This window comes from Leishmania donovani, chromosome 6 (assembly GCF_000227135.1).
Source record: "Leishmania donovani BPK282A1 complete genome, chromosome 6".
In the NCBI taxonomy this organism is placed as follows: Eukaryota; Euglenozoa; class Kinetoplastea; order Trypanosomatida; family Trypanosomatidae; genus Leishmania; species Leishmania donovani.
Window position 1 is genome coordinate 506,608 of NC_018233.1, and position 12,171 is coordinate 518,778.

Sequence of the window (12,171 nt, forward strand, 5' to 3'; positions counted from 1 at the left end):
AGCGCCACACCGCTCTGCGCTCCCCCCTCCCTCCCACGTCGTCGGCGCTGGACGCCGAGATGCCGCGCGGGGGTGTCCAGCGGCATCGGGGATAGGAAGGCGACGCACGCGCACATAGGGAGGTTGGTGAGTGCGTTTTTTTTTGGGGGGGGCAAGGAATGAGGCGCGAGTCGATGGCAGCGTACCCTTCTCCAGCCCTATCTTACACCCTCCCCTGTGTGTGCACGCGTCTCCGGCCTCCCCCACCTCCGGTAAACCACTCTCTCTCGGCCATCGGAGGATCTGAAGCGTGACGGGATGCAAAGAGAAAGCAAGCACGCGACTCGACAGCATCAACTGAGACACACGCGAAGCCGCCGCAGCGACGCGCGTGAAAAGCGGCCCGGCTGACAGGGCCGCCATAACTGCAGGACCCGCGTCCCTCTGAGACACGCAACGTCGTTCTCTGCTGCCCCCCTCCCTCGGTGCGCATGTGCAGCCACCGGCAGGGCCTTCTTCATTTTGCTTCCTTTTCTTCTCCTCGCCTGCTCGTCCCCTCTCGACATCACCACTCGTCGCGCTCCCCTTCTCCCGATGGTGTTGGCAGCGACGCCGACCCGCCTCCACGCGCACACCCACACGCACGCAGAGATACTCACCTACGCGCATGCCATGGCCACGAGTGCCGAAGACGGCCACGTTGCCTACGAGGCACTCACGAACGCACAAAAGGCGGAGCTCGCCGCTTGGGTGCGAAACCAGCTGGATAGCACAAACGGCGCCTCACAGTGGCGTCGGCACACGCAGGCGATGATCCGCCAGGCTATGGCGCGCAGAGCCGCGTCCGGTGCACCACTCGACGCCGGCGACATTCTTGAAGAGATCATGCCGCACGTACGCTCTGCTATCCCGCCAGAGGTGCGCGAAGGCCTCTTCCGCCGCGTGACAGCGCAGCTGCACTTGTAAAACGCAGAGCCCATGCGCATCCCTCGCAGTCCGATTCATGCCATGTCTGCTAGCTACAGGCACACCGATACGGTAGCTGCAGAGCCCACGCAAATCACGTTACATCCAGATGAGGACGTAAAACAATGCACAAGGAAAAGCAGAGCAAACATCTGTCGACGGCGCACGAAGCAGTGCAACACCAGAGAAGCGCAAGCCACCAAGTCCCTCACCCAGCGTACCGCCTCCCTTCTTGGTCTTTGGCATGCAGGCGATCTCCTCGTGAGCGGCGACGTCGGCGTGCCCGTCAGCGCCTGTTCTCTCTCTGTCGCCCCTGTGTCTACACACGTATGTATGCACGCCGCATTCCTCAACGACTTCGCCTATTTCTTGCCTCGCTCTCCAACCTCCTTTCTCTGTTTCTCTTCGGCCCCCCTCCCCGCCCATCCGAGCGCCGCTTGCGTGCGCGTGTACCACAGCACTTGCGTGAACAGCTGCACACGCGACTCGCATCTCTGTCGTCCCTTGTTTTGCTACGTCCAACGAGGAAGAACTTCCTCGCTGATCGCCCCTCACCATCCATTCATCCTTCATTCCGTTCGTCCCTCGTCGCTCTACGTTGCAGCGTTGTGAGACGAGTGTACGTGCTCTTGTACACAGTGCTGCTCGGACGGCTTCGCCCCCTCCCCATTCCTCCTTCGTTCTCTCAGCACGCGTCCGATGTCGTCGGTGTCGAATTCGGAGATTGCGAAGCGTATCCGCGAAGGAAATCAGAAGCGCAGGGAGGAGGAGCGCAAGAAGCAGCAGCTGGAGCAGGAATACCTCGAGGTTGTCACGAAGAAGCTGAATGAGGAGCGTCAGAGTCGCAGCCCGACGCGGTTCCTGCCGAGCATTCTGATCTGCCTTCTCTTCGTGAGCTTCCCACTCTCTGAGCAGGTTGTCGACTGGTATCTGGTTGGCATCTTCTGCGTCCTGAACACACTTCTCGCCTTCGCCTTCACCAACCCGTCGGAGTGGCTAAGCATCGCCTCCACCGTCCTCATCAACTTCCTCCTTGTCCGCTTCTCAAGTGAGATCTACAACATCCCGCAGCGGTTGGTGCAGGTGCCGCTCATCCTGCTCGTCAACTATGTCGCCATAAACCTGCTCATCGTCGCCGCGGCGTACTTCCTGTACGTGAGCCCGCGCTTCCTTCGCTTCTCGCGCAGCTACGGTGGGAAGCGGGGGCGGCAGACGTCCGCCAAGCACAGGGGCCACCACTCCAACGAATATGACGTGCTGGAGGCGTTTGCGATGCAGAAGGAGGAGGCTGAACGCCTGGACCTCCTTCTCTGTCTGCTGCTGCTGCTCAACGTGGCGGCGCTCATCTACTTTGGCGTCATTCCCTTTCACCTCGTTCTGCAGAATGGGCTTAATGTGTTTCGACTGCTGAAGTAGAGAAGGGACGGCCCCCTTCTGGCTTGCCGATGCCCGCGGGTTTACTCGTGTGTGGCGTGTGGCGTGTGGTGTGTGTGTGTGTGTTGGAGGGGGGGGGGCACGGACTCTCTCGCTCGGTGCGCTCTGTCGCGATGGAATCCTTTCCTCGTTGCCGAGCTTCTTCCGGTTTGTGGTTGCCGGCCCTCCCCCTCCCCCTCCCCCTCCCCAAGCTTGAGGAACCCGTGTGGGGCCGGGATGGGGTATACGCACGTGTGCGCATCTTCGTGCAATCCTTCCCCACTGTGCGCTGCAGAGACCGAAAGGAAAACAAAACTGGAAAGGGCATCAGAGACTCCAGAGACCCCGTTCAGGCCCATGTGGCCCATGATACTCCGCGGTGAAGAGCTGCCGCGAGCCATAGTCGTGGTACCTCACGTGTTCTGCGTTGTGTGCGCGCGCTCCATGCACACATGCGCTCCATACAGTTGCGTGAAAGCAGAATAACGCCTTTTCGAAGGGTGGCATATACATCTGGCGGGCCTCGTGCGTCCTGTGCCCACGTCGCATGTTACCACGCCCTTCTCTCCCTCTCTCCTTCACCGTCCCTCGCTCGCTTCGCTAACGCTTCCCCTTCCGCTGCCGCTGTCGTCCAAATCGTTTGGCCGTCTCTGCAGCTCTGCATCCTGCCATCACGCACGCGCACTCTGCCGGACTCTCTCCACATCTCCTCGTATCGATTTCTTTCGCATCGGGTGCTCAGATAAGCAATGGGGAGGCGTCGTAAAAGCGGGGGCAGGGGCAACGGCAGCGCCGCCGTAAGCGACAGCCCGCCGGATAGCGAGACACCGACGCCGACCCCACCGCCAAGGATTAGCGGCGCTGAAGGGAGGAATACAACGCGTGCCGTGGCAGAGGCGGAAGCCAAGTCAGCAGAGCCGGTCACAATCCAGCCCTCTGTAGAGCCGGCGCAGCAGCCATTAACCGCGGAGGTGGCTACAGCGGAGGCGCCGAACACCTCTGACGCCGTGGCCGCGCTCAACGCGTATGCCTACCAGAGCTCAGTCAACGAGACCGCCGCCGGTGGCATCGTGGTCGAGGACGACGACGCTGACGACAAGGAGGCGGCACCGATGGCGAACTCCTTAGCCGCCCCGGCTTCGCCTCCTCGTGTGTCTGGCAAGAGAGTGGTCTTCATCACATCGGCCGCGAGCGCCAGCTCTTCGAATCACGAGGAGAAGCTGCGCGAGGCTCGATGTGTGGAGTCGGCGTGCACCGACTGCACCCTCATGTAAGGGACTCACGCGATGACGCACGGATATTCATCTCTATTCGGTGGTTTTCATGGGTGCTCTAGCCGTTCGCTGTGCACTGCGAGGGAGTCGGCGTGGAGGACGTGATCTCTCCCAGCAGCGCCGGCTCCGTTTGACACGCGGGCATCTCCCTGAAAGACTACTGATGTAGAGTGTGCCGTTCTCGGTATCTCCAGCTGTGCCGCTGCCCCCCACCCCCTCCCCCTCGTGTGGTGTCGTGTGTCTCACCTCCCTTCTTGACGGTTCCTCCCCGCCTGTGTTTTCCTGTCCGTCTTCCGCAGCGACGCTGTCCCAGAAACATCTGAATACGCGCGAGTCATCAGCACAGCCCGCCCACCCATCACCACACGTGCTGCTGGAAGGTGTGACGTGACACTGTCGCGGCACAAAGTGCCACGCCGTTGCGGTCCCACGTTGGCGTCTCTCTCCCCACCTTCCGCTTTCCCCATGAGACGGTGCGACGCTGCAGCGCCCCCCAAGCCCAACGACGCCCGCCTCTTCTCGTCTTTCCTCGCTTGCCTGCGCTGCGCGGCGTCGCTATTTGGGCGTTGGCGAATCCGCGCGTCGCGCAACCGCCTGCTCGGCGTCACTGCCAGGTGGGGCGCGCCGCCAGGCGGTGCCCCCCCCCCCCCTCCCTCGCCTGTGCCCGTTGGGGCCCGCCTAGTCCCCCTGCGGGTCGCCCAGGGCCCTCGGCCGGGGCCAGGGGCGCGGCTCCGCCGGGCGCCACCGCAAGGGAAAGAAAAAGAGGCGAGCGCAGAGGGAAACAGAATAGATCCGCAGGCGAAGGCGCGCAGAGAGCGAAGGAGGTTTGATCCTGTGGCGCGCATGCGCGTCAACGGCATGTCGAAATAGCGGCTATCGCTGCGCGAAGAGAGAGCATCCTGCGTGGGGAATCATCTCTGTCGGCGTGGTTCAGCATTCGTTTTTGTTGTGGTCTTTTTCTTGTCAGGTGAACACCGTGTTGCACGCGGATGTGGAGAGAACTTCGATGAACAACAGAGACAACCATATCATGGCGAGTGGTTATTTGGCAGGCCGTGCGGTTTACGGAGGAAGGGTGTTAGACAACAGAACGAGCACGTAAAAAAAAATAGAAGCGGCCTTGACTCCGCCGTTTTCTTTGGTCAGCGTATACGCATCACACTTCGGGTAAAAGAAAACGCGAGAGAAATCCGGAGTTAAATTTCAAGACAAAAGCGAACTGGAAGACGACGACGACTTCGGGTTTGCTAGGCTGGATGCATTCTCAATCAGGAAATCACTTTTAAAAAATTCGAAACAATCCTTAAAGTATCAGAAAACAACGCGTCAATGACGCAACGGGGGTAGGATTGTGCAGCGTCGCTGTACACACACACACGCAAGCACGCAGTCGACTCCACCACCACCCACACGCCAAAGAGCATTCCTTCTCGATGTTGGAAAACGAAAAAAAAACACGACGTGTCTGCTCCGGCTCAGCACCCTGGGAGGTGCAGCCGCGGAACTGCGCGACATTCCTCCTCAGGCCTTTGGCTCCCGTGAGTCCCCCTGCTTGGTCTCTGGTCCTTGCCCTTCACCTTCGAAGGCGGCGTGTGGTTTGACAACAGGGCAGCGCCGCTCCTGAACGGTCTTGGCGTCCTCTGCGATGACGTTGCCGTCAATGTCAATGCGGTCGCAGATGCGTGCCTTCGGCAGCAGCAGGAACGCGAGTGGGATGACCAGCAGCGGCGTGCACAAGTGGCCCGTTATGATCAAGTATGGCACGTTCTTGAAGTTGCACGGCGGCTTTGCAGAGACAGGCCAGAAGTTCTCCATTAGAAGAGAGCCCACGGCGAGGGACATCGAATTGCCGGCGCTGTTGAAGCCAGCCAAGAGAGCGAATGCAATCGTTTCCGTGCCGCGCGGGCACAGGCGGGACATGAGGATCTGCCCCGGCATCAGCGACATCACAAAGCAGATTTCGTACACAATCGCGTCACCCAGAATATACATGGCGTGATCCGGAATGCCAATGTGCACGTTCCACCGCTTGACGATGATCAGATCAAAGATCGAGCCCAGTGCCTGCAGCAGTGTCGTCGCGATAAAGACAAAGGCGTACCTGTGCTTCGAGAAGAAGCGGGTGAAGAGAACGGCACCGGTCACACCACCGGCGTCCGTGATGAGGGCGCCGACAGTCTGGTAAAACGTGTACGAAAAGTGCGGGCCGTCCGGCAGGCACTTGGGCTTCGCGAGGTAGAAGTTGGAGAGCGCGCCAGGGATCTGTAAGTACAGGAGAGAGTTGAGGTAGATAAAAACGGCTGCCTTGGCGACGATCAACGGCAGCGAGAGAAAGGCGCCAGCCATGAACACGGTGGCGATACCAATGCAAGCGTACAGGAGATGGCGCCGGGTGCCGAGCACCATAACACAGGCCTGGGTGATAATGCCGCACGTCATAATCAGCGCGTACACGATGAGCCGCCAGTTCCGCACTGCAACGTCGACGTTCACCTCCACTGCGCCGCCGAGACACGAACCAATATCTGGCTCCACGAAATCTGCGTCATCATCCTCTCGCGAATCACCGGCGACCTCGGCCACTGCGAGCCCCTTCACGTCACCAGAGTCCACGATGGACTCTACCACGCGACCATCGACAGCCTTGGCGGCCTGCTGCTTCTCCAAGCGCTTCAGCTCCCAAAACTGCATGAGGGCGTCCTTGCGGCGGTTCGTGCGGTTCTTCTTTTCACCGTACATGTTGAAAACGAAGAAGAAGATTGTCGCGAGCTGCAGCGCAGCCGACAAGATGATGCCAACGTACGTCAGCTTGGCATCTGACAAGGGTCCCATCATGCAGGACGCGAGGATGGTGCCGACAAACGTCATGGCCCACACCCAGCTCACCACCGATGGGCCCGCCTCAGGGTTTTCGCGCATCGACCGACTAAAGTGGCCCTGGGACAGAATGTCGATGTTGGATTTGCCAAAGCAGGTGAGAAACACAAACGCCGCAGCGGCGTTCGCCGACGACTCCTTCGCAGGCAGCAGTGCATACGCCAGAGCGGCCGCTGTGCCCAGCACTGCCGAGAGCGCCATGTACCACCGCTTCGTGTAGCCAAAGAGCGCGATCACGTCGGCAATCGAGGCGATGAATGGCTTCAGCGACCACCCGAGACTGTACATGGTGGCAAGGCGCTGATACCGTGCAACGTTCAGTCCGTAGTGGACAATGAACATCGGCTGGCGAGAGACGTTGATAATTCGGCTGGCTGCACCCTTCGACAGCGTGTAGCACAGACCGAGAGAGAGGGAGAACTTGGGTCCAAAGGCGGCAGTGACCTCGCCGAACAGTGGGATATAGCGCAAGCAAGGCGCAGCATTGAACCACTTCGTCGCTGTGGGGTGCTCATACTCTGCATGGGTAACCTCAGTCGCGCCATCTTCGCGGTGGTCGGCAGCGCCGCCGTTGCGCATCTCCTGAATCGGATGTGCGGACGCCATGGGAAAGCAAGAAAAACGTATGAAAGCCAAAAGTTGTACAAAAACGTATGAGCGAAGACACAAATTACGAGTCAAACCGTTGTTTTTTTTTAGATGGTGTAGTTGCTGCTTTACTGAAGTTGTGGAATTAAAAGAAAAAACATCACCGAGTCACTGTGAGACACTTGGCACGCAACGTTGTAGAGAATGAGTAGGAAGTGAGAAGTCGAGGAATGACAAAAAAAGGGGGGGGAAGTAGTGACGTCAAGTCACAATGCACCTTGGCGGAACAGCTTTATGCATGCCACGTCGTCAAGCCTTCCATGACGTTGTCGGCAAACGACGAAAGCAAACCTCGTTTATCCACCAAGAAAAAGGAGTTGTTGCCTTTTTTATTTTTTGCGGTATGCGTTGCGTCCTTCACGTACGTCTTCAGCACACCGCCACTGGAACCCTTGGCAGAGTTTTCCTGCAGGGAGTAGGGAGAAAACGTGTGCTTCATGAACGCGCAGCACAGGAACAATCGCGGCCACTTTCAAGCCACCGATGCCCCTCCGCTTGGACGGCCTTCTGAGGGCGTCGCGATGCCCTCCTCTTCAATCTCAGCGGCGGTTGGCTCGGAGTCTTCTTTTAGCACCCCAGCACACCAGAGAAAGTTGATATTACCAAACTGCTCCCCATGAAGTGGCGCGACCAGCACTCCTTCGGTTGGTAGGAAAGTGATCGGGTTCCAGAAGAGATATAGAGTTGATTAGTGGTGGCCGCAATCACTAGGAACGCACAAGACTTCGTTAAACAGACAACCGGTATGTCAGCCACCACAATAGAATAATAAAGCGCGGGTTCGCATGTGGTTGTGAGACTGCGCGGCTGCCTAGCCACCGTGGAATACTGCACCATTCCCACACCACTGGAGAGCATCTGAAACGCAAGTCGCGAAGGACTAAAACTCGCCATTGGCGAGCCATTTCCGAAACCTCATATTAGTGCCTTCAGGCGTGGGTAGGGGAGAGGAAAAAGATCAATGACGTTAGCAGAAAGTCTGTGTTTCGATAACGCGCTGCAGGGGGCACGCCAGCGTCGCGGGCACCACCGCAGAGTCTCAATCATCACAGGTACCGCACACTATACATGCGCGCAGAGAAGCAACAACAAGCTGCACTGACCACCAGAGCTAGGCCACAACCACGGAGAGCACATTGCTGCGTTGCGTTTTCAGTCCACACAACAGGTGTAAAAGCGTAAGAGGGCCGTGATGGTGTGAAAGAAATGGAAGAGCGATGGGGCACCCTTGATTTTGCTTTCGATGGCACCCCAGCGCACCACGCAGCACTTCCTTGATTACGTCGCTGCAAGCCCGCGCTTGCTACGCCCCCCGACTGTGTGACGCGATGTGAGCGGCCCGCCTGTTACTGCAAGACAGTGGAATCAAGGAAGAAAAAAACTTGACAAACGAATAATGTCCGGTTCGTGACTCAAAGCACGTGATGGTCCAGCACAAGCCACGTAGAATGCTCGCTGCTGCTGCGCTACCGTGCTGCCGACGACCAACGGAGTATTCAACTCAAAGTTGATCGAAGCTGCGGACGGCAAAGACGAAATACGTGCAGGCTCCAGCTAGCAAGGTACCGAAAAAACACACGGCTGCGCATGCACCCTCGCTTCCCGCACACACAGCAAATCACGACAGTCACATAGCGAAATATAAGTGTGGGATGTGCATGGCACCGCGGTAGAGAGAGTGGCCTACACCCACTGTCTCTTCGTCAAAAAGTACTCCGTCAACCGTGCCTCCGGCGTGCCAGGTTCTGGCTGCCAATCGTAGCCCCAGCGCGCACGCGGCGGCAGTGAAATCAAGATGGACTCGGTTCGACCGCCAGACTGGAGGCCGAACTTCGTGCCGCGGTCAATCACCAGGTTGAACTCCGCGTACCGTCCGCGGCGGAACTCTTGGAACTCCACCTGCTGTTCTGTGTATGGTGTGTTCTTGCGCCGGTTCACAATTGGGATGTACGCATCAATGTAGCCCTTGCCCACCGCCTGCACAAATTCGAAGCATTTCTCAAACGGCCACTCGTTAAGGTCGTCGAAGAAGAGGCCGCCAATCCCACGGGCCTCGTTTCGGTAAGGTATGAAGAAGTACTCGTCACACCACACCTTGAAGCGCGTGTACACGTCAGCGCCGAAGGGCTTGCAGAGGTCCTGTGCGACTTGGTGGAAGTAGCGGCAGTCTTCCTCCACAGCATAGTACGGCGTGAGATCGAAGCCGCCACCGAACCACCACACCGGCTCCTTGCCCTCCCTCTCGGCAACAAAGAGACGCACATTCGCGTGCGATGTGGGGACATGGGGGTTCTTTGGATGGATAACAAGCGAGACTCCCATCGCCTGGAAGTTGCAACCAGTCATGTCAGGGTGCCGCTCTGTCGAGGACCCTGGCAGTCCCTTCCCATACACGTGTGAAAAGTTCACGCCGCCCTTTTCGATCACGGCGCCATTCACCATGACGCGCGTGCGGCCGCCACCGCCGCCCTCGCGTGTCCACTTATCTTCCATGAACGTTGCCTGTCCGTCCTCCGCCTCGAGAGCTTCACATATGTCATCCTGAAGCTTCACAAGAAAGTCCTTTACAGCTTCGATTGCAAGCGACATTTTTAGAGAAAATATTTGTCTGGGCCACGCGTGGGGGTGATAAGGTAACACTACGGTGATGGAGACCCGCGCTACTGTCTCTTTTCGACTTATCCTGAGCCAACGATGCAACAAGGAAGAAAAAAAAGCTCATGAGAGAGCGAGTGCTTCACCGTGAGAGGTGATAAGAGGGCAAACATAAAAGGAACAGTAGCAGCGGGCACACACTGTCACAGCGCAAGGCAGTTGAAAGCACCTGTGAACACAAAAGCTGCCAAGAGCACAAAAAGAGCTGGAAGACGCAACTGTGGCACTTTAGCTGTGCGGCACAAGGTGTTTTCCTGAGATCGTATAAAATCAGATGCTACACACAGTGAGGGATGCCAGCTTTGTTTTCTCCATGAGGAGTTGACGCCCGCATAACATTTTATCCTTACGAGAACTTTCGGATGCGCCTTTCCGTTTCGAACACAAGCGAAGAGGGTTTTCGTCGCTCTTGTTTCAGCATCTTCAATATGCCGTACAAGATGAGGTAAACACCACCCCACCCGGCCTGTAGCACGCCCCATCGGCTGCTTTGCAGCAGCCGTACACACGCACTACAACAGTGCACCAACTCAGTCATCTCAACAAGGCCTCTTCCTCAACCTCTACCCACCACCTGCCTCGCAGGTCCCCACTTGGCGCATCCCTATCAGGGCGGCTAAGGATTCTTACAGCAGTGGGCAGTGTGGCGGCCGGGGGGAATAGGTTCGGCTTGCATTCGCCCGTCGTCCATCACCTGGATGACACAAACCCGTTCAGTTCCACAGGCCGCTCCGATACTACGCTATGCACGACCTGAACGCCGACATCCATAGCGCTACATCGCTCTCACCTTCCCCACGTCGTAAGTGCGTAGCTCTGACACCACCAGAAGAAGATTCGCATTGCTAGGGATAGAACCGCCGCCTGGCTTTCACAGAGAATAGGCACCGGAAACTGAAGCCACATCCAGAAGTCTCCCTTCGCGAGAACAGAACCGAAAGCGCATTAATGAGCACGCTCTATCCGCGTTTTGCAACGATTATACGGATTCCGACAACGACAGCCGCTGACATGCCGACTATCGCGAGCAAACAGCGCGCACCGTTGCCACTTCTGAGAATACCATCAGGCTTCTCTGCTGCATTCGCCTTCGGCCGCGGTGGTACTGCCAAAGGTAAAGCTGCGAAGTCAGACGCAAATACTCGAACAGCACCCCAATCAGTGTACACAATTTCTTTCGTCGAATCCGTTTCCCCACCTGTGACCATCATAATGAATTGAATCAGGACCCGATCAAAAAAGTTGTAGCGAGGATACCGCAACGCGCCTGCAAAGACACCGACAAGTTGCGGAAACCATGATGACTGATTGAGAAACTTCCGTGTGTAAACGTTAGTCGTAGCGGTGTTCTTGTCTGACTTGCGTGCTGTGAGATTGACGCTGACGAAAGCCGACGGCATAGCGTTAAGCTCACTATGGTGCTGCTTGACATACTTGATAAAGGCAGCGCTAAAATGCCCGTAGCGAATGGACGCACCGAGGAGAACCTTTTCGTAGTCTGCCAGCACGTAACTGTTACCGTCCTTGATGTCGACAACATCGCACCGCGCCTTTGTCTCGTCGGTGAGTAGCGTTGCTATTGTATCCACAATCGTTTTGGTATGCCCGTCTGTTGTAGAGTACAACATTAGGTACTTGGGGCTCTGTGACGCCATTGTGAACAGACAGAAGCTGAATGCTGACAAAATTCCCTGAAGCACGTCACTTGAGAAACACGCAGCACCCCTGATTCAAGGCAACAACTCCGCAGATGGCGAACTTGTAAAAGGGAAAGAATACATGCTAGCACCTTGCTGTCGGTGATTAAGTGTTTGGCGTGAAACCAACTCCCACGATAAAAGCGAGAAAAAGCAGTGAGTAAAAGCATAGACCAAGGCCCAAGAAGATCAGAGAAACGATCTATCTTCGTCGTTGCAAACACTCTTCCGCCGACGACGCTCCGACGTCTACACATACAGCGCCTCTTCTGTGTAACACAGTAATACCAAATGCCACATGTTAGCAGTACGCTGTCTCAGGCGTTCATTCTGCTACAACCATTACTTTTTTACACAGTATTCCCTTTCACGCTCACTCGAATCGCCTGGAAAAGAATGCAAAATAGAGAAAAAGACCAAGAGGCACGTATGGGTTCTGCGAAACGGAAAAAGAAAAGTAAACTGTGTGTGATAGAGGGAGAGCACTTCCATATCAGTAAATAAGTTCAGTCAAAGATAGGAACAACTAACTGCTTTCCTTTCTTTTTTTGCTATCACGCTCATTCTGCGCTAAAACATGAGGTGGACTCCACTCTACCCTGCCTGTTCAACGCCAGCCTCCTGGTGCGAAACCGCCGTAGGCGCAGGCGATACAGCAATGC

The 12,171-nt window shown here is 56.9% G+C and overlaps 5 protein-coding genes across 5 annotated transcripts; 2 read left to right on the forward strand and 3 right to left on the reverse strand.

The window, feature by feature from the left end:
• Nucleotides 1–573: 573 nt before the first annotated feature.
• LDBPK_061300 (hypothetical protein, conserved) lies at nucleotides 574–945 on the forward strand (the record flags this gene model as incomplete). The annotated part of the gene is made up of 1 exon (XM_003858387.1): nucleotides 574–945. The coding sequence occupies one exon, from the start codon at nucleotides 574–576 to the stop codon at nucleotides 943–945; it is 372 nt and encodes a 123-aa protein (XP_003858435.1).
• A 699-nt stretch (nucleotides 946–1,644) lies between these two features.
• LDBPK_061310 (hypothetical protein, conserved) lies at nucleotides 1,645–2,361 on the forward strand (the record flags this gene model as incomplete). Its single annotated transcript, XM_003858388.1, has 1 exon — nucleotides 1,645–2,361. The coding sequence occupies one exon, from the start codon at nucleotides 1,645–1,647 to the stop codon at nucleotides 2,359–2,361; it is 717 nt and encodes a 238-aa protein (XP_003858436.1).
• Nucleotides 2,362–5,153: 2,792 nt separating this feature from the next.
• Nucleotides 5,154–7,115, reverse strand: LDBPK_061320 (pteridine transporter, putative; the record flags this gene model as incomplete). Its single annotated transcript, XM_003858389.1, has 1 exon — nucleotides 5,154–7,115. The coding sequence occupies one exon, from the start codon at nucleotides 7,113–7,115 to the stop codon at nucleotides 5,154–5,156; it is 1,962 nt and encodes a 653-aa protein (XP_003858437.1).
• Nucleotides 7,116–8,840: 1,725 nt separating this feature from the next.
• On the reverse strand, nucleotides 8,841–9,746 carry LDBPK_061330 (coproporphyrinogen III oxidase; the record flags this gene model as incomplete). The annotated part of the gene is made up of 1 exon (XM_003858390.1): nucleotides 8,841–9,746. One exon carries the CDS (start codon nucleotides 9,744–9,746, stop codon nucleotides 8,841–8,843), a length of 906 nt encoding a protein of 301 aa, XP_003858438.1.
• Nucleotides 9,747–10,771: 1,025 nt separating this feature from the next.
• On the reverse strand, nucleotides 10,772–11,467 carry LDBPK_061340 (protoporphyrinogen oxidase-like protein; the record flags this gene model as incomplete). The annotated part of the gene is made up of 1 exon (XM_003858391.1): nucleotides 10,772–11,467. The coding sequence occupies one exon, from the start codon at nucleotides 11,465–11,467 to the stop codon at nucleotides 10,772–10,774; it is 696 nt and encodes a 231-aa protein (XP_003858439.1).
• Nucleotides 11,468–12,171: the final 704 nt, after the last annotated feature.